Source organism: Notolepis coatsorum (genome assembly GCF_963971535.1).
Source record: "Notolepis coatsorum genome assembly, chromosome: 1".
In the NCBI taxonomy this organism is placed as follows: Eukaryota; Metazoa; Chordata; class Actinopteri; order Aulopiformes; family Paralepididae; genus Notolepis; species Notolepis coatsorum.
Genome location: NC_140165.1, coordinates 123,339,577 through 123,367,076, shown reverse-complemented (window position 1 = coordinate 123,367,076; position 27,500 = coordinate 123,339,577). Strand labels below are relative to the sequence as shown.

The 27,500-nt window shown below is 49.8% G+C and overlaps 1 protein-coding gene across 1 annotated transcript in view; it reads right to left on the bottom strand.

The window, feature by feature from the left end:
- The window catches only part of LOC311245288 (tight junction protein 2-like), a 101,499-nt gene that overhangs the window by 33,592 nt on the left and 40,407 nt on the right, over positions 1 to 27,500 (bottom strand). The window contains exons 7-10 of the mRNA XM_084335124.1: positions 26,850 to 27,069; positions 10,495 to 10,679; positions 1,509 to 1,604; positions 1,140 to 1,219 (exon numbers count right to left, since the gene is read on the bottom strand). Coding sequence (XP_084191250.1) covers positions 1,140 to 1,219; positions 1,509 to 1,604; positions 10,495 to 10,679; positions 26,850 to 27,069 — 581 coding nt within the window. The remainder of the gene's footprint in view (positions 1 to 1,139; positions 1,220 to 1,508; positions 1,605 to 10,494; positions 10,680 to 26,849; positions 27,070 to 27,500) is intronic.

The window sequence follows — 27,500 nt, the reverse complement described above, 5'->3', positions numbered from 1 at the left end:
CTACCACACTACAGAAGGTTAACCCTTTCACTACCACACTACAGACGGTTAACCTTTCACTACCACACTACAGAAGGTTAACCTTTCACTACCACACTACAGAAGGTTAACCCTTTCACTACCACACTACAGACGGTTAACCTTTCACTACCACACTACAGAAGGTTAACCTTTCACTACCACACTACAGAAGGTTAACCTTTCACTACCACACTACAGAAGGTTAACCCTTTCACTACCACACTACAGAAGGTTAACCTTTCACTACCACTACAGAAGGTTAACCTTTCACTACCACACTACAGAAGGTTAACCTTTCACTACCACACTACAGACGGTTAACCTTTCACTACCACACTACAGACGGTTAACCTTTCACTACCACACTACAGAAGGTTAACCTTTCACTACCACACTACAGAAGGTTAACCTTTCACTACCACACTACAGAAGGTTAATCTTTCACTACCACACTACAGAAGGTGTAGTCAAAGGGTCATTTTTAGGGATGTCCGATATTATCGGCCGATATCGGCATTAAAATGTGATATCGAAAAATATCGGTATCGGTTTTCAAATTAATCTTTATTTTTTTTTTTTTTTACATTTATAACCTTTATTTACCCAGGCAAGAAAGTAAGAACAAATTCTGATTTTATTTATTGTCAAAAGTATGCATAATGTTGTGTTAATTTCACAACAAGAGATATGTAATGTTAATTACCTGAAATTATTCCATTTTTTGGGGGGGGGGGAAACCCTGCATATATCGGTATCGGTTGATATCGGTTGATATGCGTATCGGAAATTAAGAATTAAGAAATTAAGAGTTGGACAATATCGGTATATCGGTAAAAAAGCCAATATCGAGCATCCCTAGTAATTTTATTTATAATAATATGTATAATTGCTTTAAAACTTGGCTCTGTGTGTGTGTGTGTGTCTGTGTGTGTGTGTGTCTGTGTCTGTGTCTGTGTCTGTGTGTGTGTGTGTGTGTGTGTGTGTGTCTGTGTCTGTGTCTGTGTGTGTGTGTGTGTGTGTGTGTGTGTGTGTGTGTGTGTGTGTGTGTCTGTGTGTGTGTGTGTGTGTGTGTGTGTGTGTGTGTGTGTGTGTGTGTGTGTGTGTGTGTGTGTGTGTACCTGCTCTATGATCTGTCGGATGGTGTTGAGACGAACAACTCCTGAGGATTTCTCAGAGCCGGCGTCTTTGGGCTCCGTTTCTGAGATCGAGACACGGAGACAAGGAAGAGGGAGGAGACTAATGTCAACATCGCTTAGACGCTACATAAACACACAGACACACAGGCAGACAGGCAGGCAGGCAGACAGACACACAGGCAGGCAGGCAGACAGACAGACAGACAGACAGACAGACAGACAGACAGACAGACAGACAGACAGGCAGGCAGGCAGGCAGGCAGGCAGGCAGACAGACAGACAGACAGACAGACAGACAGACAGACAGACAGACAGACAGACAGACAGACAGACAGACAGACAGGGACTCACTGGCGATAACAAACTGCTCCGGCAGCTCTGAGCCCAGCTTCTCACTCGCAGCGTCAGCGATGGGACCGAACAGAACCACAGGACGCCTGAAACCAGCTGCACACAGAGAGAGACACACACGCACACACACACACGCATTATAGACTGTCATACAAATGTACAAATGCTATAAGGTGGCAAGAAATGCACTATGAACAATACTTTGCGGCGTTGTTTCTTGCGCTAGCTTCTGTTAGCCAGCATTAGCCTTAATTAGCGTGAGCAAGTAAACTAACAGTAAACGTTTTTACATGAAATACAGCCCAAAAACCCTGCTGACAAACGTTTGCTTATTAAAATTCATTCTATACTATAATAATACAAACGTTTCATTGCCTCTCTGTGACGACAAAGTTGTTTAAATAACGGGAGAAAAGTAGCTAAAAACAATGTATTTGGATGGGACAGGAAGTACCATTGGCAACCGGAAGTCAGCCGGAAGTGCCTACTTTCAGGTTGTGCAAGTGGAGAATACCTCCTCCTCCCAGCCAGCAGGGGGCACTGTTTACAATACCTCCTCCTCCCAGCAGGGGCTCCCACACTGTTTACAATACCTCCTCCTCCCAGCAGGGGGCACTGTTTACAATACCTCCTCCTCCCAGCAGGGGCTCCACACTGTTTACAGTACCTCCTCCTCCCAGCAGGGGGCACTGTTTACAATACCTCCTCCTCCCAGCAGGGGCGCCGAGTAGCCTCCAGCTGCAACTGCGGAGCGATCCCCTCACTAGACGCTGTGGCAGCCACAGAGAGCGCGCGCCGATTGGCGGAGAGGGGACGTCACTCCACATTGGGCCTAGCCCCTCCCCCTTGACCAAGCTCGGTTGAGACGTGCGGTTGGAGAGAGGGTCGCGGCCAGGAATTGATTGATTGAAAACTTTATTAACAGATTGCAGAATGGGTACAATACAGTAAAATACTTCCCCAACCCTAACCTCTATGGTTGAGGGCCTATGTTGCTTTGTTGCAGGAAGGATTACCAGCCCTGACTGTCACTCTAACCTTAACCTCTCTTCGATGAGGGCCTAACCCTAACCCTTAAGAGAAACTTCAAGTACTCTCCGCCAATCAGCGCGCGCACTCTGTGGCTGCCACAGCGTCTAGTAGGCTGGTAAAGCTATGCCTCCTAAAGTGTTAGAATATTAGGACGTTTGTGCGGTGCGATGATGTGACCATATTAGGACGTGTGTGCGGTGCGATGATGTGACCATATTAGGACGTGTGTGCGATGATGTGACCATATTAGGACGTGTGTGCGGTGCGATGATGTGACCATATTAGGACGTGTGTGCGGTGCAATGATGTGACCATATTAGGACGTGTGTGCAGTGCAATGATGTGACCATATTAGGACGTGTGTGCGGTGCGGTGATGTGACCATATTAGGACGTGTGTGCGGTGCGATGATGTGACCATATTAGGACATTTGTGCGGTGCGATGATGTGACCATATTAGGACGTGTGTGCAGTGATGTGACCATAATGGACGTGTGTGCAGTGATGTGACCATATTAGGACGTGTGTGCGGTGCGATGATGTGACCATATTAGGACGTTTGTGCGGTGCGATGATGTGACCATATTAGGACGTGTGTGCGGTGCGATGATGTGACCATATTAGGACGTGTGTGCAGTGATGTGACCATATTAGGACGTGTGTGCGGTGCGATGATGTGACCATATTAGGACGTGTGTGCGATGATGTGACCATATTAGGACGTGTGTGCGATGATGTGACCATATTAGGACGTGTGTGCGGTGCGATGATGTGACCATATTAGGACGTGTGTGCGGTGATGTGACCATATTAGGACGTGTGTGCGTTGATGTGACCATATTAGGACGTGTGTGCGGTGCGATGATGTGACCATATTAGGACGTGTGTGCGGTGTGATGATGTCACCAGAGGACGTGTGTGCAGTGATGTGACCATATTAGGACGTGTGTGCGATGATGTGACCATATTAGGACGTGTGTGCGGTGCGATGATGTGACCATATTAGGACGCGTGTGCGGTGCGATGATGTGACCATATTAGGACGTGTGTGCGGTGCGATGATGTGACCATATTAGGACGTGTGTGCGGTGCAGTGATGAGACCATATTAGGACGTGTGTGCGGTGCGATGATGTGACCATATTAGGACGTGTGTGCGGTGCGATGATGTGACCATATTAGGACGTGTGTGCGGTGCGATGATGTGACCATATTAGGACGTTTGTGCGGTGCGATGATGTGACCATATTAGGACGTGTGTGCGGTGATGTGACCATATTAGGACGTGTGTGCAGTGATGTGACCATATTAGGACGTGTGTGCGATGATGTGACCATATTAGGACGTGTGTGCGGTGCGATGATGTGACCATATTAGGACGTGTGTGCGATGATGTGACCATATTAGGACGTGTGTGCGGTGCGATGATGTGACCATATTAGGACGTGTGTGCGGTGATGTGACCATATTAGGACGTGTGTGCGATGATGTGACCATATTAGGACGCGTGTGCGTTGATGTGACCATATTAGGACATGTGTGCGGTGCGATGATGTGACCATATTAGGACGTGTGTGTGATGATGTGACCATATTAGGACGTGTGTGCGGTGTGATGATGTGACCATATTAGGACGTGTGTGCGGTGTGATGATGTCACCAGAGGACGTGTGTGCGGTGTGATGATGTGACCATATTAGGACGTGTGTGCGGTGTGATGATGTCACCAGAGGACGTGTGTGCAGTGATGTGACCATATTAGGACGTGTGTGCGATGATGTGACCATATTAGGACGTGTGTGCGGTGCGATGATGTGACCATATTAGGACGTGTGTGCGATGATGTGACCATATTAGGACGTGTGTGCGGTGCGATGATGTGACCATATTAGGACGTGTGTGCGGTGATGTGACCATATTAGGACGTGTGTGCGATGATGTGACCATATTAGGACGCGTGTGCGTTGATGTGACCATATTAGGACATGTGTGCGGTGCGATGATGTGACCATATTAGGACGTGTGTGTGATGATGTGACCATATTAGGACGTGTGTGCGGTGTGATGATGTGACCATATTACGACGTGTGTGCGGTGTGATGATGTCACCAGAGGACGTGTGTGCAGTGTGATGATGTGACCATATTAGGACGTGTGTGCGGTGTGATGATGTCACCAGAGGACGTGTGTGCAGTGATGTGACCATATTAGGACGTGTGTGCGATGATGTGACCATATTAGGACGTGTGTGCGGTGCGATGATGTGACCATATTAGGACGTGTGTGCGGTGTGATGATGTCACCAGAGGACGTGTGTGCAGTGATGTGACCATATTAGGACGTGTGTGCAGTGATGTGACCATATTAGGACGTGTGTGCGGTGCGATGATGTCACCAGAGGCCGTGTGTGCGGTGCGATGATGTCACCAGAGGACGTGTGTGCGGTGTGATGATGTCACCAGAGGCCGTGTGTGCAGAGGTGCGATGGCGTCGGGGCTGATGAGAGGCAGGAGAAGGCAGGAGAAGCACACGTCTTGTTATTTCCTACTTCACTCCTCTTCCTCAGACTCCTCTCCCTCTCCCGAGGCAACACACTAATGCTATAATCAATCTGCTACACGGCTAACAGACCCGTCTCCGTCTCCGCGTGTTTGTATGTCGTCTATCGGGAGCTCACGCTCCAACGCACACATGTCAGAGGACGCTCCCCTTTGTTTGTTTTCCACCCTTTCTTTGTTCCCCCCCTCCTCCTCCTCTAATTCTCTCTCTCCTGATCCTCTTCCATCCGTCTTCTTTTCTTGTTTTACCTCTTTCCCTCCCCACCCTCTCTTCATCCCTCCTTCTCTTCCATGCGTCACCCCGCCTGCCCGCCCGCCCGCCCCCCCCACCCAACCTTCCATCCATCCATCCCTGGGATCCCAGTCATTCATTACTCCATCTTCCACTCGTCCTTTTGGCCCCTTGTGTTCCCAACTCTCTTCTCCTTCCTTCCATCTTTCCATTTCTTTCACCTCATCCTGCCGTGTCTCACTGTCCTGTCTCACTGTCCTGTCTCACTGTCCTGACTCACTGTCCTGTCTCACTGTCCTGTCTCACTGTCCTGTCTCACTGTCCTGTCTCACTGTCCTGTCTCACTGTCCTGTCTCACTGTCCTGTCTGTCTCACTGTCCTGTCTGTCTCACTGTCCTGTCTCCTGTCTCACTGTCCTGTCTCACTGTCCTGTCTCACTGTCCTGTCTCACTGTCCTGTCTCACTGTCCTGACTCACTGTCCTGTCTCACTGTCCTGACTCACTGTCCTGTCTCACTGTCCTGTCTCACTGTCCTGTCTCACTGTCCTGTCTCACTGTCCTGTCTCACTGTCCTGACTCACTGTCCTGTCTCACTGTCCTGACTCACTGTCCTGACTCACTGTCCTGTCTCACTGTCCTGTCTCACTGTCCTGTCTCACTGTCCTGTCTCACTGTCCTGTCTCACTGTCCTGTCTCACTGTCCTGACTCACTGTCCTGTCTCACTGTCCTGTCTCACTGTCTCACTGTCCTGTCTCACTGTCCTGTCTCACTGTCCTGTCTCACTGTCTCACTGTCCTGTCTCACTGTCCTGACTCACTGTCCTGTCTCACTGTCCTGTCTCACTGTCCTGTCTCACTGTCCTGTCCTGTCTCACTGTCCTGTCTCACTGTCCTGTCTCACTGTCCTGACTCACTGTCCTGTCTCACTGTCCTGTCTCACTGTCCTGTCTCACTGTCCTGTCTCACTGTCCTGTCTCACTGTCCTGTCCTGTCTCACTGTCCTGTCTCACTGTCCTGTCTCACTGTCCTGTCTCACTGTCCTGACTCACTGTCCTGTCTCACTGTCCTGTCTCACTGTCCTGTCCTGTCTCACTGTCCTGTCTCACTGTCCTGTCTCACTGTCCTGTCTCACTGTCCTGACTCACTGTCCTGTCTCACTGTCCTGTCTCACTGTCCTGTCTCACTGTCCTGTCTCACTGTCCTGTCTCACTGTCCTGTCTCACTGTCCTGTCTCACTGTCCTGTCTCACTGTCCTGTCTCACTGTCCTGACTCACTGTCCTGTCTCACTGTCCTGTCTCACTGTCCTGTCTCACTGTCCTGTCTCACTGTCCTGTCTCACTGTCCTGTCTCACTGTCCCGACTCACTGTCCTGTCTCACTGTCCTGTCTCACTGTCCCGACTCACTGTCCTGTCTCACTGTCTCACTGTCCTGTCTCACTGTCCTGTCTCACTGTCCTGTCTCACTGTCCTGACTCACTGTCTCACTGTCTCACTGTCCTGTCTCACTGTCCTGTCTCACTGTCTCACTGTCCTGACTCACTGTCCTGTCTCACTGTCCTGTCTCACTGTCCTGTCTCACTGTCCTGTCTCACTGTCCTGTCTCACTGTCCTGTCTCACTGTCCTGTCTGTCTCACTGTCCTGTCTCACTGTCCTGTCTCACTGTCCTGTCTGTCTCACTGTCCTGTCTCACTGTCCTGTCTCACTGTCCTGTCTCACTGTCCTGTCTCACTGTCCTGACTCACTGTCCTGACTCACTGTCCTGTCTCACTGTCCTGTCTCACTGTCCTGTCTCACTGTCCTGTCTCACTGTCCTGACTCACTGTCCTGTCTCACTGTCCTGTCTCACTGTCCTGACTCACTGTCCTGTCTCACTGTCCTGTCTCACTGTCCTGTCTCACTGTCCTGTCTCACTGTCCTGTCTCACTGTCCTGACTCACTGTCCTGTCTCACTGTCCTGACTCACTGTCCTGTCTCACTGTCCTGTCTCACTGTCCTGACTGACTCACTGTCCTGTCTCACTGTCCTGTCTCACTGTCTCACTGTCCTGTCTCACTGTCCTGTCTCACTGTCCTGACTCACTGTCCTGTCTCACTGTCCTGTCTCACTGTCCTGTCTCACTGTCCTGACTGACTCACTGTCCTGTCTCACTGTCCTGTCTCACTGTCCTGTCTCACTGTCTCACTGTCCTGTCTCACTGTCCTGTCTCACTGTCCTGACTCACTGTCCTGTCTCACTGTCCTGTCTCACTGTCCTGTCTCACTGTCCTGACTGACTCACTGTCCTGTCTCACTGTCCTGTCTCACTGTCCTGTCTCACTGTCCTGTGTCTCACTGTCCTGTCTCACTGTCCTGTCTCACTGTCCTGTCTCACTGTCCTGTCTCACTGTCCTGTCTCACTGTCTCACTGTCCTGTCTCACTGTCCTGTCTCACTGTCCTGTCTCACTGTCCTGTCTCACTGTCCTGACTCACTGTCCTGACTCACTGTCCTGTCTCACTGTCCTGACTCACTGTCCTCTCTCACTGTCCTGTCTCACTGTCCTGACATTTGAAATCAATCTGGGGGCTTTCCCACTAGGCATCCGCGGCCGAATCAGAGCCCGATTATTGGCCCCAAAAGTAGTGTAGTGAGAACGCTACGGTCCGTCCCCGAGGCGCGGCTCATCGGACCACTTGAAGAACGCTACGTTCCGTCCCCAAGGCGCGGCTCATCGGACGCTACGTTCCGTCCCCAAGGCGCGGCTCATCGGACCACTTGAAGAACGCTACGTTCCGTCCCCAAGGCGCGGCTCATCGGACCACTTGAAGAGCGCTACGTTCCGTCCCCAAGGCGCGGCTCATCGGACCACTTGAAGAGCGCTACGTTCCGTCCCCAAGGCGCGGCTCATCGGACCACTTGAAGAGCGCTACGTTCCGTCCCCAAGGCGCGGCTCATCGGACCACTTGAAGAACGCTACGTTCCGTCCCCAAGGCGCGGCTCATCGGACCACTTGAAGAGCGCTACGTTCCGTCCCCAAGGCGCGGCTCATCGGACCACTTGAAGAGCGCTACGTTCCGTCCCCAAGGCGCGGCTCATCGGACCACTTGAAGAGGTGGTTTGGGGGGAAGAAGCGAATCAGCGTCCCTGGCGACGGGACGATTGCAAATGTGCAAAACAACTGTATACCAAAAGACGGAAGAGGCTCGCTGTAACAAGTGCGTGACAGGGGAGGGTTGAATTGGATGATACGAAATTGGGATGGGAGAAAATATATAGAAAATGGGAGAAAAAGTGGATAAAAAAAATAATTATTTAGGTCCGTTTGGGATTGTGAGTCTGTAAAACCTGCTCCAACGAGAGCGCTTAACCCCCCCCCCCCCTCTCTCTCTCTATTAACCCTTTCACTGCCACACGACAGAAGGTTAACCCTTTGCTATCACACAATCCGCGGAGCTAATGATGCTAATGATGGAGCATCGCCCGTCGGTTTGCGTGATAGTAAAGGGCTAACCTTCTGTATTGTCACAGTGAAAGGGTTAACCGGCTGTCGTGTGGCAGTGAAAGGGTTAATGAATGATTCATTTCGCACTTATACTATTATATGCAAAATGTATCGTTCCAGAAAAGTAGGCTTCGTCAATACTGAATGACTGTGCGCTTGTCAAGAGCTAATCACGCAGTAGGTTGGGAATTACCTGACCTGGCTGTCACCTGCCGTCGCTCTCTGAAAGGTCCCTGTGGCTAAAACCCAGAGTGCGCTCAGAACTTGTAGGATTTGACCGGCGTGTGTTGTGTGAGTATTGCATACATGTAAAAGGACCGCTCTTGGCAAATCTCATCTGGCTCTGCAAATAGATCTCTAGACAATCTCTAAATATGCGTTCTATGCGTACGGCCTGGGCGGCCAGAGCATCTAACTGTTCTAACAGCAATATATAATCCATTTCAGAAGCAGAACGCACCCAAAGTTATAATAATAATAATAATAAAAATAATTATTGAAAAGTTCTGTTTTTTTTTAAGTATTTCAGTTAATATGTTGAGGCTGCGTGTCCACCAACATGTATGTAACGTTAGCTAAACACTAGAGCTTGGCTAGGCTACCGGTGTTTACAGCTCCGTCAATTAGCACAGTGTGTCGTATTTTTGCAGACTGGAGTATTAATTAGCTAAGTTAAGATAGCTAGTGCCAACATTCACTGTCTGTATAGCGCCATGGTCTCTAGGCTGCTTTTCTTTCTCTGTTGAAAAAAGTTGAACTTTTTAGGCTAAAGCGCAGGCCAGGCTGCAGAGACGGGGAACGTTAGCGCTAGCTATCTCATATCTGATGGTTTAAAAGTTTGTGCTATAGCAATGCAATCACGGGTTCCTTTATGGACGCTGTCATTTGTAAATTGCAGGAGATCAGAGACACATACACACACAGCTCCTCTCACTCAATCAATCAATCAATCAATCAATCAATCACCCTGTATTCACCCACCCTCCCCTGCCTCCACACCCACCCTCCCCTGCCTCCACACCCTGGCTGCACCCACCTTCCCGCAGCACCACCCTCCCCTGCCTCCACCCTCCTGGCTGCACCCACCTTCTCGCAGCACCACCCTCCCCTGCCTCCACCCTCCTGGCTGCACCCACCTTCTCGCAGCACCACCCTCCCCTGCCTCCACCCTCCTGGCTGCACCCACCTTCTCGCAGCACCACCCTCCCCTGCCTCCACCCTCCTGGCTGCACCCACCTTCTCGCAGCACCACCCTCCCCTGCCTCCACCCTCCTGGCTGCACCCACCTTCTCGCAGCACCACCCTCCCCTGCCTCCACCCTCCTGGCTGCACCCACCTTCTCGCAGCACCACCCTCCCCTGCCTCCACCCTCCTGGCTGCACCCACCTTCTCGCAGCACCACCCTCCCCTGCCTCCACCCTCCTGGCTGCACCCACCTTCCCGCAGCACCACCCTCCCCTGCCTCCACACCCTGGCTGCACCCACCTTCCCGCAGCACCACCCTCCCCTGCCTCCACCCTCCTGGCTGCACCCACCTTCTCGCAGCACCACCCTCCCCTGCCTCCACCCTCCTGGCTGCACCCACCTTCTCGCAGCACCACCCTCCCCTGCCTCCACCCCCCTGGCTGCACCCACCTTCTCGCAGCACCACCCTCCCCTGCCTCCACCCTCCTGGCTGCACCCACCTTCTCGCAGCACCACCCTCTCGTAGGCAGGGAAGCGCGTGGCCACTGGCTGGCTGCTCAGGTCCTCCCGGCTCTTCCTCAGGTCCTTCCTCTTCACTGACCTCTGACCCCGCAGGCGCCAGAAGTCAGCCCGGTCCCCCGTACCGGCCTTGTTGGAGTTCTGCAGGCCGGCCATCTGCTCCGCTCTGAGGGGGAGGCAGGGAGGGAGAGGGGGAGGCAGGGAGGGAGGCAGGGAGGGAGAGGGGGAGGCAGGGAGGGTGAGGAGAGAGGAGAGATGAGAGAGGGAGGCAGGGAGGGAGAGAGAGGAGAGAGGGGGAGGCAGGGAGGGAGAGAGAGGAGAGAGGGGGAGGCAGGGAGGGTGAGAGAGGAGAGAGGGGGATGCAGGGAGGGAGAGGAGAGAGGGTGAGAGGAGAGAGGGAGGAAGACGTGCAGGGATAGAGGTTTAGGATGGAGAGAGAGAGTAGAGGGTAAAGAGAGTGAGAGGGATGGATGAATGGAGGGAGAGGTGGAGAGGGAAGGGGTGAAGGGTGGATAGAACAAGGGGTACAGAGAGAAGGAGAGAGAGAAAGTTGTGGGAGTGAGATAGAGGTAATGAAAGAGTGAGGGGAGGAGAAAGAAATAAAGAGATTTCTAAAATTACTTCAATGTTGAAAAAGCGACCCAGAATTAAAAAATAACGTTTTTATTAAACATAAACCCTATCAAACAAATATGAACGAAAGAGAGCACAGAGTAAGAGTGGGTAAGAGAGAGAGAGAGAGAGAAATAGAGAGTAGAACAAAGAAAAAGGAAAAGTATGAGAATATGAGACAATGTTCAGTTTAGATCAACAGACAAGCATCCTAATTAGGTTGTTAAGGAACACGTCAACATTATGGGAAATATCTATGCTTACCTTCTTCTCCAGAGACAGACAAGAAGATAAGATACCAATTCCCTCTCCTGTGCGTTCAGTAGAAAGCTATCCGGCTGCAAGCTAGCCTAGCTTAGCACAAATTAATGGAAGTGGATACGGACCAGTCTGGCTTAAAACTCCGGGAGTTTATAAGCTAGCTGGTTCGTATCCGCTTCCATTCTCCTCGTCCGACTCTGGAGAAGACAGTAAGCGCATGTCCCATAATGTCGATGTGTTCCTTTAACAAGTACATCACTCAGCGACTCATCAACTAATCAATCATTCCCTAAAGTACATCAAACTGAACTTTCCAGAAGAAGATCTGAAGATATACAGATGATGCACAGACAGACAGACAGACAGACAGACAGACAGACATACAGACAGACAGACAGAGACAGACAGACAGACAGACAGACAGACAGACAGACAGACAGACAGACAGACAGACAGACAGACAGACAGACAGACAGCAACATTTTAAGATAAGCACTCTTTCAAGCTAGGTCACTTCAAATGATCCGCCCTCGGCTATGACACCAAGACATCTGCAAATCAGATCACCGTCTCGAAGGCTTGGGAAAAAACGGGAGGAGAGGAGGAGGAAGGGAGGAGGGATGTGGAAGAGGAAGAACGGACAGATGAATAGGGGAGGGGGGAGGGAAGAAAAAGAAGAGGGCGGAGGATGAAATAAAGCACTGGAGCCTGAGCCCTGGCATGACAGAGCGCTCACAGTACACCATAGCAGATTACTTGAGCATGGTGACTGATCAACAACTAAAAAGAACCTTGACAAAATACAGACTGAGTGAGCACAGCCTCGCTGTTGAAAAGGGGAGGCACAGGACTGAAGTCTCTCTCTCACAGGGACTGAAGTCTCTCTCTCACAGGGACTGACGTCTCTCTCTCACAGGGACTGACGTCTCTCTCTCACAGGGAGTGAAGTCTCTCTCTCACAGGGACTGAAGTCTCTCTCTCTCACAGGGACTGACGTCTCTCTCTCACAGGGACTGACGTCTCTCTCTCACAGGGACTGAAGTCTCTCTCTCTCACAGGGACTGAAGTCTCTCTCTCTCACAGGGACTGAAGTCTCTCTCTCACAGGGACTGACGTCTCTCTCTCTCACAGGGACTGAAGTCTCTCTCTCACAGGGACTGACGTCTCTCTCTCTCACAGGGATTGAAGTCTCTCTCTCTCACAGGGACTGAAGTCTCTCTCTCTCACAGGGACTGAAGTCTCTCTCTCTCACAGGGACTGAAGTCTCTCTCACAGGGACTGAAGTCTCTCTCTCACAAGGACTGAAGTCTCTCTCTCACAGGGACTGAAGTCTCTCTCTCTCAGGGACTGAAGTCTCTCTCTCACAGGGACTGAAGTCTCTCTCTCTCACAGGGACTGAAGTCTCTCTCTCTCACAGGGACTGAAGTCTCTCTCTCACAGGGACTGAAGTCTCTCTCTCTCTCAGGGACTGAAGTCTCTCTCTCTCAAAGGGACTGCAGTCTCTCTCTCTCACAGGGACTGAAGTCTCTCTCTCTCAGGGACTGAAGTCTCTCTCACAGGGACTGAAGTCTCTCTCTCACAGGGACTGAAGTCTCTCTCTCACAGGGACTGAAGTGTCTCTCTCTCTCACAGGGACTGAAGTCTCTCTCTCTCACAGGGACTGAAGTCTCTCTCTCACAGGGACTGAAGTCTCTCTCTCTCAGGGACTGAAGTCTCTCTCTCAGGGACTGAAGTCTCTCTCTCACAGGGACTGAAGTCTCTCTCTCACAGGGACTGACGTCTCTCTCTCTCACAGGGACTGACGTCTCTCTCTCACAGGGAGTGAAGTCTCTCTCTCTCACAGGGACTGAAGTCTCTCTCTCACAGGGACTGAAGTCTCTCTCTCACAGGGACTGACGTCTCTCTCTCACAGGGACTGACGTCTCTCTCTCTCACAGGGACTGAAGTCTCTCTCTCTCACAGGGACTGAAGTCTCTCTCTCTCACAGGGACTGAAGTCTCTCTCTCTCACAGGGACTGACGTCTCTCTCTCACAGGGACTGAAGTCTCTCTCTCACAGGGACTGAAGTCTCTCTCTCACAGGGACTGAAGTCTCTCTCTCTCACAGGGACTTAAGTCTCTCTCTCTCACAGGGACTTAAGTCTCTCTCTCACAGGGACTGACGTCTCTCTCTCACAGGGACTGAAGTCTCTCTCTCTCACAGGGACTGAAGTCTCTCTCTCTCACAGGGAGTGAAGTCTCTCTCTCTCACAGGGACTGACGTCTCTCTCTCTCACAGGGACTGAAGTCTCTCTCTCACAGGGACTGAAGTCTCTCTCTCTCACAGGGACTGAAGTCTCTCTCTCTCACAGGGACTGAAGTCTCTCTCTCTCACAGGGACTGAAGTCTCTCTCTCACAGGGACTGAAGTCTCTCTCTCTCACAGGGACTGAAGTCTCTCTCTCACAGGGACTGAAGTCTCTCTCTCACAGGGACTGAAGTCTCTCTCTCTCTCACAGGGACTGAAGTCTCTCTCTCACAGGGACTGAAGTCTCTCTCTCACAGGGACTGAAGTCTCTCTCTCTCACAGGGACTGAAGTCTCTCTCTCACAGGGACTGAAGTCTCTCTCTCACAGGGACTGAAGTCTCTCTCTCTCACAGGGACTGAAGTCTCTCTCGCACAGGGACTGAAGTCTCTCTCTCTCACAGGGACTGACGTCTCTCTCTCACAGGGACTGACGTCTCTCTCTCACAGGGACTGACGTCTCTCTCTCACAGGGACTGAAGTCTCTCTCTCACAGGGACTGAAGTCTCTCTCTCACAGGGACTGAAGTCTCTCTCTCACAGGGACTGAAGTCTCTCTCTCTCACAGGGACTGAAGTCTCTCTCTCTCACAGGGACTGAAGTCTCTCTCTCACAGGGACTGAAGTCTCTCTCTCTCACAGGGACTGAAGTCTCTCTCTCACAGGGACTGAAGTCTCTCTCTCTCACAGGGACTGACGTCTCTCTCTCTCACAGGGACTGAAGTCTCTCTCTCACAGGGACTGAAGTCTCTCTCTCTCAGGGACTGAAGTCTCTCTCTCTCACGGACTGAAGTCTCTCTCTCTCACAGGGACTGACGTCTCTCTCTCTCACAGGGACTGAAGTCTCTCTCTCACAGGGACTGACGTCTCTCTCTCTCACAGGGACTGAAGTCTCTCTCTCTCACAGGGACTGAAGTCTCTCTCTCACAGGGACTGAAGTCTCTCTCTCTCACAGGGACTGACGTCTCTCTCTCTCACAGGGACTGAAGTCTCTCTCTCACAGGGACTGAAGTCTCTCTCTCACAGGGACTGACGTCTCTCTCTCACAGGGACTGACGTCTCTCTCTCACAGGGACTGAAGTCTCTCTCTCACAGGGACTGAAGTCTCTCTCTCACAGGGACTGAAGTCTCTCTCTCTCACAGGGACTGAAGTCTCTCTCTCTCACAGGGACTGAAGTCTCTCTCTCACAGGGACTGAAGTCTCTCTCTCACAGGGACTGAAGTCTCTCTCTCACAGGGACTGAAGTCTCTCTCTCTCACAGGGACTGAAGTCTCTCTCTCACAGGGACTGAAGTCTCTCTCTCTCACAGGGACTGAAGTCTCTCTCTCTCAGGGACTGAAGTCTCTCTCTCACAGGGACTGAAGTCTCTCTCTCACAGGGACTGATGTCTCTCTCTCACAGGGACTGAAGTCTCTCTCTCTCTCAGGGACTGAAGTCTCTCTCTCTCAGGGACTGAAGTCTCTCTCTCACAGGGACTGAAGTCTCTCTCTCACAGGGACTGAAGTTTCTCTCTCTCTCAGGGACTGAAGTCTCTCTCTCTCAGGGACTGAAGTCTCTCTCTCTCACAGGGACTGACGTCTCTCTCTCTCAGGGACTGAAGTCTCTCTCTCTCACAGGGACTGAAGTCTCTCTCTCACAGGGACTGAAGTCTCTCTCTCACAGGGACTGAAGTCTCTCTCTCTCACAGGGACTGAAGTCTCTCTCTCTCACAGGGACTGAAGTCTCTCTCTCACAGGGACTGAAGTCTCTCTCTCACAGGGACTGAAGTCTCTCTCTCACAGGGACTGAAGTCTCTCTCTCACAGGGACTGAAGTCTCTCTCTCACAGGGACTGAAGTCTCTCTCTCTCACAGGGACTGAAGTCTCTCTCTCTCAGGGACTGAAGTCTCTCTCTCTCACAGGGACTGAAGTCTCTCTCTCTCTCACAGGGACTGAAGTCTCTCTCTCACAGGGACTGAAGTCTCTCTCTCACAGGGACTGAAGTCTCTCTCTCTCTCACAGGGACTGAAGTCTCTCTCTCTCAGGGACTGAAGTCTCTCTCTCTCACAGGGACTGAAGTCTCTCTCTCTCTCACAGGGACTGAAGTCTCTCTCTCACAGGGACTGAAGTCTCTCTCTCACAGGGACTGAAGTCTCTCTCTCACAGGGACTGAAGTCTCTCTCTCACAGGGACTGAAGTCTCTCTCTCTCACAGGGACTGAAGTCTCTCTCTCTCTCAGGGACTGAAGTCTCTCTCTCACAGGGACTGAAGTCTCTCTCTCTCTCACAGGGACTGAAGTCTCTCTCTCTCACAGGGACTGAAGTCTCTCTCTCACAGGGACTGAAGTCTCTCTCTCACAGGGACTGAAGTCTCTCTCTCACAGGGACTGAAGTCTCTCTCTCTCAGGGACTGAAGTCTCTCTCTCACAGGGACTGAAGTCTCTCTCTCACAGGGACTGAAGTCTCTCTCTCACAGGGACTGAAGTCTCTCTCTCACAGGGACTGACGTCTCTCTCTCTCACAGGGACTGAAGTCTCTCTCTCACAGGGACTGAAGTCTCTCTCTCTCTCAGGGACTGAAGTCTCTCTCTCACAGGGACTGACGTCTCTCTCTCTCTCACAGGGACTGAAGTCTCTCTCTCTCACAGGGACTGAAGTCTCTCTCTCACAGGGACTGAAGTCTCTCTCTCACAGGGACTGAAGTCTCTCTCTCACAGGGACTGAAGTCTCTCTCTCTCACAGGGACTGAAGTCTCTCTCTCTCACAGGGACTGAAGTCTCTCTCTCTCACAGGGACTGAAGTCTCTCTCTCTCACAGGGACTGAAGTCTCTCTCTCTCACAGGGACTGAAGTCTCTCTCTCACAGGGACTGAAGTCTCTCTCTCTCACAGGGACTGAAGTCTCTCTCTCTCAGGGACTGAAGTCTCTCTCTCTCAGGGACTGAAGTCTCTCTCTCACAGGGACTGAAGTCTCTCTCTCACAGGGACTGAAGTCTCTCTCTCACAGGGACTGAAGTCTCTCTCTCACAGGGACTGAAGTCTCTCTCTCTCACAGGGACTGAAGTCTCTCTCTCACAGGGACTGAAGTCTCTCTCTCTCACAGGGACTGAAGTCTCTCTCTCACAGGGACTGAAGTCTCTCTCTCTCAGGGACTGAAGTCTCTCTCTCACAGGGACTGAAGTCTCTCTCTCACAGGGACTGAAGTCTCTCTCTCACAGGGACTGACGTCTCTCTCTCACAGGGACTGAAGTCTCTCTCTCACAGGGACTGAAGTATCTCTCTCTCACAGGGACTGACGTCTCTCTCTCACAGGGACTGAAGTCTCTCTCTCACAGGGACTGAAGTCTCTCTCTCTCTCAGGGACTGAAGTCTCTCTCTCTCAGGGACTGAAGTCTCTCTCTCTCACAGGGACTGAAGTCTCTCTCTCACAGGGACTGAAGTCTCTCTCTCACAGGGACTGACGTCTCTCTCTCACAGGGACTGAAGTCTCTCTCACAGGGACTGACGTCTCTCTCTCACAGGGACTGAAGTCTCTCTCTCACAGGGACTGAAGTCTCTCTCTCTCACAGGGACTGAAGTCTCTCTCTCACAGGGACTGAAGTCTCTCTCTCACAGGGACTGAAGTCTCTCTCTCTCTCAGGGACTGAAGTCTCTCTCTCTCTCACAGGGACTGAAGTCTCTCTCTCACAGGGACTGAAGTCTCTCTCTCTCTCACAGGGACTGAAGTGTCTCTCTCTCACAGGGACTGAAGTGTCTCTCTCTCACAGGGACTGAAGTGTCTCTCTCTCACAGGGACTGAAGTCTCTCTCTCTCACAGGGACTGAAGTCTCTCTCTCACAGGGACTGAAGTCTCTCTCTCTCTCACAGGGACTATATTATCGGCCGATATCGGCATTAAAATGTGATATCGGAAAATATCGGTATCGGTTTTAAATTTTTTTTTTTTTTTTTTTTACATTTCTATAACCTTTATTTAGCCAGGCACGCAAGTAAGAACAAATTCTGACTTTATTTATTGTCAAAAGTATGCATAATGTTGTGTTAATTCCACAACAAGAGATATGTAATGTTAATTACCTGAAATTATTCCATTTTTTGGGGGGGAAACCCTGCATATATCGGTATTGGTTGATATCGGTTGATATCGGTATCGGAAATTAAGAGTTGGACAATATCGGTATATCGGTATCGGTAAAAAAGCCAATATCGATGAGTATCATTAAGTATCTCGAGGCTGGGGGGGCATGTCCTCTTTTTTGGAAATCAAAATGGTCACCCTATTATAAGCCCATTTAACACAATCAGTATGATTTAGATCAACTCAAAAAAGGCAACGGAAATATCATTTGACATTTTTATTTTTGAGCTCTTCCAGACATTTAAATGAAAAACAATCTATTTTGATATATTGAGCTATAAACTTTAAGTAAAACATTTTGGAACTCACAACCTAAAACCCCTTCCTCTCCCACAGGGACTGAAGTCTCTCTCTCTCACAGGGACTGAAGTCTCTCTCTCACAGGGACTGAAGTAATTCTCTCTCACAGGGACTGAAGTCTCTCTCTCTCAGGGACTGAAGTCTCTCTCTCACAGGGACTGAAGTCTCTCTCTCACAGGGACTGAAGTCTCTCTCTCACAGGGACTGAAGTCTCTCTCTCTCTCAGGGACTGAAGTCTCTCTCTCACAGGGACTGAAGTCTCTCTCTCACAGGGACTGAAGTCTCTCTCTCTCAGGGACTGAAGTCTCTCTCTCTCACAGGGACTGACGTCTCTCTCTCTCAGGGACTGAAGTCTCTCTCTCTCACAGGGACTGAAGTCTCTCTCTCACAGGGACTGAAGTCTCTCTCTCACAGGGACTGAAGTCTCTCTCTCTCACAGGGACTGAAGTCTCTCTCTCACAGGGACTGAAGTCTCTCTCTCACAGGGACTGAAGTCTCTCTCTCACAGGGACTGAAGTCTCTCTCTCACAGGGACTGAAGTCTCTCTCTCACAGGGACTGAAGTCTCTCTCTCTCACAGGGACTGAAGTCTCTCTCTCTCAGGGACTGAAGTCTCTCTCTCTCACAGGGACTGAAGTCTCTCTCTCTCTCACAGGGACTGAAGTCTCTCTCTCACAGGGACTGAAGTCTCTCTCTCACAGGGACTGAAGTCTCTCTCTCTCTCACAGGGACTGAAGTCTCTCTCTCTCAGGGACTGAAGTCTCTCTCTCTCACAGGGACTGAAGTCTCTCTCTCTCTCACAGGGACTGAAGTCTCTCTCTCACAGGGACTGAAGTCTCTCTCTCACAGGGACTGAAGTCTCTCTCTCACAGGGACTGAAGTCTCTCTCTCTCACAGGGACTGAAGTCTCTCTCTCTCAGGGACTGAAGTCTCTCTCTCTCTCAGGGACTGAAGTCTCTCTCTCACAGGGACTGAAGTCTCTCTCTCTCTCACAGGGACTGAAGTCTCTCTCTCTCACAGGGACTGAAGTCTCTCTCTCACAGGGACTGAAGTCTCTCTCTCACAGGGACTGAAGTCTCTCTCTCTCACAGGGACTGAAGTCTCTCTCTCACAGGGACTGAAGTCTCTCTCTCACAGGGACTGAAGTCTCTCTCTCACAGGGACTGAAGTCTCTCTCTCTCAGGGACTGAAGTCTCTCTCTCACAGGGACTGAAGTCTCTCTCTCACAGGGACTGAAGTCTCTCTCTCACAGGGACTGACGTCTCTCTCTCTCACAGGGACTGACGTCTCTCTCTCTCACAGGGACTGAAGTCTCTCTCTCACAGGGACTGAAGTCTCTCTCTCTCTCAGGGACTGAAGTCTCTCTCTCACAGGGACTGACGTCTCTCTCTCTCACAGGGACTGAAGTCTCTCTCTCACAGGGACTGAAGTCTCTCTCTCACAGGGACTGAAGTCTCTCTCTCACAGGGACTGAAGTCTCTCTCTCACAGGGACTGAAGTCTCTCTCTCACAGGGACTGAAGTCTCTCTCTCTCACAGGGACTGAAATCTCTCTCTCTCACAGGGACTGAAGTCTCTCTCTCACAGGGACTGAAGTCTCTCTCTCTCTCAGGGACTGAAGTCTCTCTCTCTCAGGGACTGAAGTCTCTCTCTCTCAGGGACTGAAGTCTCTCTCTCACAGGGACTGAAGTCTCTCTCTCACAGGGACTGAAGTCTCTCTCTCACAGGGACTGAAGTCTCTCTCTCACAGGGACTGAAGTCTCTCTCTCTCACAGGGACTGAAGTCTCTCTCTCTCACAGGGACTGAAGTCTCTCTCTCACAGGGACTGAAGTCTCTCTCTCTCACAGGGACTGAAGTCTCTCTCTCACAGGGACTGAAGTCTCTCTCTCACAGGGACTGAAGTCTCTCTCTCACAGGGACTGAAGTCTCTCTCTCACAGGGACTGACGTCTCTCTCTCACAGGGACTGAAGTCTCTCTCTCACAGGGACTGAAGTATCTCTCTCTCACAGGGACTGACGTCTCTCTCTCACAGGGACTGAAGTCTCTCTCTCTCACAGGGACTGAAGTCTCTCTCTCACAGGGACTGAAGTCTCTCTCTCACAGGGACTGAAGTCTCTCTCTCACAGGGACTGAAGTCTCTCTCTCTCACAGGGACTGAAGTCTCTCTCTCTCAGGGACTGAAGTCTCTCTCTCTCACAGGGACTGAAGTCTCTCTCTCACAGGGACTGAAGTCTCTCTCTCACAGGGACTGACGTCTCTCTCTCACAGGGACTGACGTCTCTCTCTCACAGGGACTGAAGTCTCTCTCACAGGGACTGACGTCTCTCTCTCACAGGGACTGAAGTCTCTCTCTCACAGGGACTGAAGTCTCTCTCTCTCACAGGGACTGAAGTCTCTCTCTCACAGGGACTGAAGTCTCTCTCTCACAGGGACTGAAGTCTCTCTCTCTCAGGGACTGAAGTCTCTCTCTCTCACAGGGACTGAAGTCTCTCTCTCACAGGGACTGAAGTCTCTCTCTCTCTCACAGGGACTGAAGTGTCTCTCTCTCACAGGGACTGAAGTGTCTCTCTCTCACAGGGACTGAAGTGTCTCTCTCTCACAGGGACTGAAGTGTCTCTCTCTCACAGGGACTGAAGTCTCTCTCTCACAGGGACTGAAGTCTCTCTCTCACAGGGACTGAAGTCTCTCTCTCTCTCACAGGGACTATATTATCGGCCGATATCGGCATTAAAATGTGATATCGGAAAATATCGGTATCGGTTTTAAATCTTTTTTTTTTTTTTTTTTTTTACATTTCTATAACCTTTATTTAGCCAGGCAAGCAAGTAAGAACAAATTCTGATTTTATTTATTGTCAAAAGTATGCATAATGTTGTGTTAATTCCACAACAAGAGATATGTAATGTTAATTACCTGAAATTATTCCATTTTTTGGGGGGGAAACCCTGCATATATCGGTATTGGTTGATATCGGTTGATATCGGTATCGGAAATTAAGAGTTGGACAATATCGGTATATCGGTATCGGTAAAAAAGCCAATATCGATGAGTATCATTAAGTATCTCGAGGCTGGGGGGGCATGTCCTCTTTTTTGGAAATCAAAATGGTCACCCTATTATAAGCCCATTTAACACAATCAGTATGATTTAGATCAACTCAAAAAAGGCAACGGAAATATCATTTGACATTTTTATTTTTGAGCTCTTCCAGACATTTAAATGAAAAACAATCTATTTTGATATATTGAGCTATAAACTTTAAGTAAAACATTTTGGAACTCACAACCTAAAACCCCTTCCTCTCCCAAACCGTTCCTGCAATTGTTTTATGTTGCATGATGATCATGAATACATTTATTATGTATTGTATTTTTTATGTTTAAATATCAATTATCTGTCCATCCTCAGTACATTTACTAAAAATATAATATACTCGTCAGACTTCATCTGATCTTTCCAAACGTACACACACACACAGAAAGGGAGAATGCCTGCCCCTCCACCCTTCCCCAGTCCCCACTCTGCTGTACTCTGTATATGGCTCTGATCAGGGGTTAGCTTGTTGTTAGCTTACGCTAACGTAACGTTAATTTCTGTCTTTAACGCGACGTGGGCATAAAGGAATGGCGTGGATTGCAAAGCATGTTAGATGCATTTGACCCGTTGCGGAATAAAACAGCAGGGACTTGTTTTGGGTCTCAAAATAGGCACACTAGCCTTGCTCTGTTGCAATGTCCCTGCTACTGCTTGCTGGTGAGCCGAGCGGATAAGACTCCCCGCAGGATTTTCAAAATGAGAGTATCGCAATATGAATCAATCTTTTTACGTTGCATCGATCCTATTGGATCATTGATAATAGATCGATACTAGTTCCATCACTGCCAACATAGTAACCCCATCCATTCTTTCCACAGTGGAGGAGCATCTGGTCGAGCAGCTTGGCTACCGAAATGGCTACACCTTTTTTTCCTCCTCATCGTCTATCGCTTGCTATGCACTCCAAGTGAATCAATCTAGTTTGGTACAGTGTTAGATTAACAATACCATTTGTCCTCGACAGCCAGAGATGTACCCTTTGCTGGCTTTGTTTCACACGGTCTTTAACCCTTTCACTACCACACTACAGAAGGTTAACCTTTCACTACCACACTACACACGGTTAACCATCTGTAGTGTGGTAGTGAAAAGGTTAAACTTATGTAGTGTGGTTGTGAAAGGGTTAACCGTTTGTCGCGTGGCAGTGAAAGGGTTAAGTGGCTTTGAGTAAAAGTGTCAACTAAATTACGACGACGAATGATCAAAGTCAATGTAATCCCCTACTACCAGAGTGATAGGCCTATCGTCAGCTGGTCGGCTAGAATGACGAGAGCAGGATGGATCAGTCATGAGGTCACAGATCTGTTCAGGCTTTAGCAGCGGGAGACAAATGGCAGAAGTAGAGCGTTGTGTTGAATTTCTCCCACGAGAACGTCGATCGCGTCCCATCCTTGGCATCTGGTTTGAGGCCCGAGGCCGTGCTAGTTCCACTGATGCCATCCATCCTGATGACGCCGCCTCCCCGGCCTGGCTACGCACGACAGACAACTTCACTTTCTCATCTGGCTGTCATGGTCATCTGCTCACACGCCAGAACGGACTGATTCATAAGCCAGCTGGGGAAAAGGGCTGGCAGGCGACAGTAATGTCTAATTAAAGAATAAGCACTGTGGCGGAGGGCGTCATCAGAGGGACATCAGAGGGAACAGAGGCTGTCGGCGGCAAACGAGGCACCAGATCCAAGGACTGGCCAGGCCGTCTCCCCGAGGCACCCGTGAACGCCTGAACGAACCCAACCCCTGTGGACTACAGTGGCTGAAAGATTTGGGGGACAAGGGGTTGATAACAGCCAATTAAAGAGAGGGATGATTAGATGGCCTTGATCTCAGAGACCTCATTGGTAATTTGGCCAGGAACGTCAGGGAACTCCCTATTCTTTATGATAGACGTCCCGGGTGAGTGTAGCTTATTCCCAGCGGAAGAGTGCGTCGCGTTTCTCTGATTGGCCACGACGCCCATGTGACCGCGGCAGCGCGAGAGAGCGGCAGTGCGGAAATAGGCTGCATCCTCCACGTCAAGAAAGACAGACAGGCATTCTCTGTGACAAACCCTAACCTTAACCAACTCCGAAATAATGCCTAACCTTAACCCTCCCTAACCTTAACTTAACCCTAACCTTAACCAACTCCGAAATAATGCCTAACCTTAACTTAACCCTAACCTTAACCAACTCCGAAAGAATGCCTAAACTTAACCAGCGGAAGAATGCACGTTTATAATGCACGTTTATAGCGAGAGATGAAAAAAAAATTGAAGTGATTCGAACTTGTGACCAACCGCACCGCAGGCTCCACAGCACGGCGGCGTACCAGTTGAGCTAAGCGTCGAATGAAAAACATCAGGGATTACGGCTACATAATGCCGCAAGTTCTGCCGTGCTGCCGCGGGGCGTGTCGCAGCCAATCAGGGAAAACGCGGAAGCACTCGGCAGCACTCTTCCGCTGGGAATAAAGAATAGGCGTCCCGGGTTCTTTAACATGCAATGGCCCGAATTCGGGCCGTCATGCCCCTGCGCGGGGCACACACACATTACAGGCCGCGTCAAATGACCACATCCGACTGTATACGCTGGAGAACTGACCAATCACCGCTGATGGCGAAAATGATTGGTCAGCGTTGTAGCCAACGAGTGTCCGCTTCCAAGGATACCCCATATGGGATGGTGCGAATATAGGAAGTAGGTGAAAGTTGACGAGCAAAAATTAGTTGTGACTGAATCTTCAGAACACAGAGGTGGATGGCCATGGGGGATTTTGAAACATAAATTTTTTTTTTTTACACGGTTTACTAAAACCTTTCTCAAGCACTAATTTCTGAGCGGATCTTTATCAAATTTGGACCTGTATTACATAAGACTTCAGGCTATGGAAGCGCAGTGTTTTACAGCTCTATGCTGGAATAATGGAATCTGGAATAGTGGCAACCACTAAAGATAAATGTGAGTACACAAGTTTAAGTTCAACTCAAGTTCAAACCTCTGTTACTCTATTTCATTAGCACTAAAAGTGATTCTCCTTTTTTGCATTAGTAACTTCAGAATGTTCTTTCAAAAGAGATCAGGCTCATGCATGTGCTATAAGTATAAAGTATAAAGCTAAGCTTTGCAAAAAAAGTATGCAGTCCTCAAGTTCAAGTAAAAAATTGCCACTTTTCTGCCTGCCTATTAACTGCTTGCGTGCCAAAAACAACTTAAGTCATTTCTGGATCGTTTTTCCTTTTTTTTATATTTTTATTTATTATCCAGCCAGGAAGCCTGTTGTTACCATAGGGAATGAGTCTGAGGTCGCCAAGGTGCAATAGCGGCTGCATCCAGCTAGACGGCGGTATTGAGCACCCTTTGAAACCTTATATCCTGGCCTGTGGGTCGATCTAATGGGTCCGGGTCGTTTTTATTTTTTTGGTGCTCAAGCTCAGCGGTTATAACTAGGGATGCTCGATATTGTCTTTTTTACCGATACCGATATACCGATATTGTCCAACTCTTAATTTCCGATACCGATATCAACCGATACCGATATATGCAGGGTTCCCCCCCCCAAAAAAATTTAATAATTTCAGGTAATTAACATTACATAACTCTTGTTGTGGAATTAACACAACATTATGCATACTTTTGACAATAAATAAAATCAGAATTTGTTCTTACTTGCTTGCGTGAGTAAATAAAGGTTATAGAAATGTAAAAAAAAATAAAATAAAAAAAGATTTAAAACAGATACCGATATTTTCCGATATCTTGGAATAGCGATCAGATCATTGGAATATTCTTTTTGGGGTACATCCTAGTCAAAGTAACGGCTATATGATATCAATCTTGCGTTGATCCAAGCATGTCTTCAGCTCTACCCGAACATGTGTCTGTAACGTTAGTCCACAACGTATGCCGTTGGTGACGATCAAAGCGTAAAAAAACGATGATGAAACATAATACCTATGATATAGATTTGATTTGATAATAATAGCGGGTCCAGGCAAGAAACGATAGTTATAGTATAATACGGCTATAAGGCATTTCAGCATTTCAGGAATTACCCCAGACCGATCTAAAAACATACTTATACCGAAGTGTGTCGGTTTAACATCTCATCTGAACGACGACACTCACAACTGTGTGGTCTCCCCGTCACCATACCAGAGGCATCGTTACTGCTAAACAGCCCTGGGGGGAGACCATACCAGAGGCATCGTTACTGCCAAACAGCCCTGGGGGGAGACCATACCAGAGGCATCGTTACTGGCTAAACAGCCCTGGGGGGAGACCATACCAGAGGCATCGTTACTGCCAAACAGCCCTGGGGGGAGACCATACCAGAGGCATCGTTACTGCCAAACAGCCCTGGGGGGAGACCATACCAGAGGCATCGTTACTGCTAAACAGCCCTGGGGGGAGACCATACCAGAGGCATCGTTACTGCTAAACAGCCATGGGGGGAGACCATACCAGAGGCATCGTTACTGCCAAACAGCCCTGGGGGGAGACCATACCAGAGGCATCGTTACTGCCAAACAGCCCTGGTGGAGACCATACCAGAGGCATCGTTACTGCTAAACAGCCCTGGGGGGAGACCATACCAGAGGCATCGTTACTGCTAAACAGCCCTGAGGGGAGACCATACCAGAGGCATCGTTACTGCTAAACAGCCCTGGGGGGAGACCATACCAGAGGCATCGTTACTGCCAAACAGCCCTGGGGGGAGACCATACCAGAGGCATCGTTACTGCCAAACAGCCCTGGGGGGAGACCATACCAGAGGCATCGTTACTGCCAAACAGCCCTGGGGGGAGACCATACCAGAGGCATCGTTACTGCTAAACAGCCCTGGGGGGAGACCATACCAGAGGCATCATTACTGCCAAACAGCCCTGGGGGGAGACCATACCAGAGGCATCGTTACTGCTAAACAGCCCTGGGGGGAGACCATACCAGAGGCATCGTTACTGCCAAACAGCCCTGGGGGGAGACCATACCAGAGGCATCGTTACTGCCAAACAGCCCTGGGGGGAGACCATACCAGAGGCATCGTTACTGCCAAACAGCCCTGGGGGGAGACCATACCAGAGGCATCGTTACTGCCAAACAGCCCTGGGGGGAGACCATACCAGAGGCATCGTTACTGGCCAACCCCCCTGGGGGGAGACCATACCAGAGGCATCGTTACTGCCAAACAGCCCTGGGGGGAGACCATACCAGAGGCATCGTTACTGCCAAACAGCCCTGGGGGGAGACCATACCAGAGGCATCGTTACTGCTAAACAGCCCTGGGGGGAGACCATACCAGAGGCATCGTTACTGCTAAACAGCCCTGGGGGGAGACCATACCAGAGGCATCGTTACTGCTAAACAGCCCTGGGGGGAGACCATACCAGAGGCATCGTTACTGCTTTTTTATTAAATCAACTTTCTTTTGAATATAACTCAAAAAAAAGTTTTTAATACTATAATATTAGTGTAGCCTAATCTTTATCTGCAACTGTGAAGAAAAACCCCATTGGTTTAAACAGAATGAATAGACACATAAAAATGGTGGTTATAAAAAAATGTATAATTAATTATTTTTTTATTATAAATAAAAAAAATCAAATGTTGATTTAGAATTCGAATGCCAACGTAACGAACGAAGGTCTGAAGGTTCGGGCGCAGCCCTGGTAGCCACGCCGGTCGGCCCGCCCCTACCTGCTCTTGTTGGGGATGATTCCCTTCTCCAGCAGCTGCTTGTCCTTGCCCGTGCGGATGGCCAGCCAGTTGCCCAGCTTGCCGTCGTAGAGCGTGTCCACCACCTTGAAGACCTCCCCCCGGGCGAAGGCCAGGCTCTGGGGGGCCTCCTTCTCGTACTCGTAGTGGGTCCTGATGAAGAAGGAGTCGCCACGGCCCGACACCAGGATGTCACTGTAGACTGGAGAGACCACGCAAAGGGAGCCTGTGTTTAATGACTCTTTGGTGGATCGCCATGTCAATCATTATTTAGCAAATTATCAATTATTAGAGCAGTGGAATTTGCGAGGCTATAGAGAGTTTGCCCTCAGAAAAACAACATTCAGGTCATAACACCCTTTCCTCTCGAAACTAAAACCAAAACTACAGGTCAGTCAAATTCTAGGCTGTAGGCCCACATTCCTGTGTGTTCCCACCCAGCCAGCCCTGTGCTCTCCATCTGTGAGTGAGGTCTGTCTGCAATTGTGTGCGTGTGTGTGTGTGCGTGTGTGTGTGTGTGTGTGTGCGTGCGTGTGCGTTGATGCATGTACATGTGTATCTGTGAGTGAGTGTGGTTATCTGTGTCTTTGTGTACATGGTTTGCATGAGCAAAGTTTTGTGTGTCCTCATACG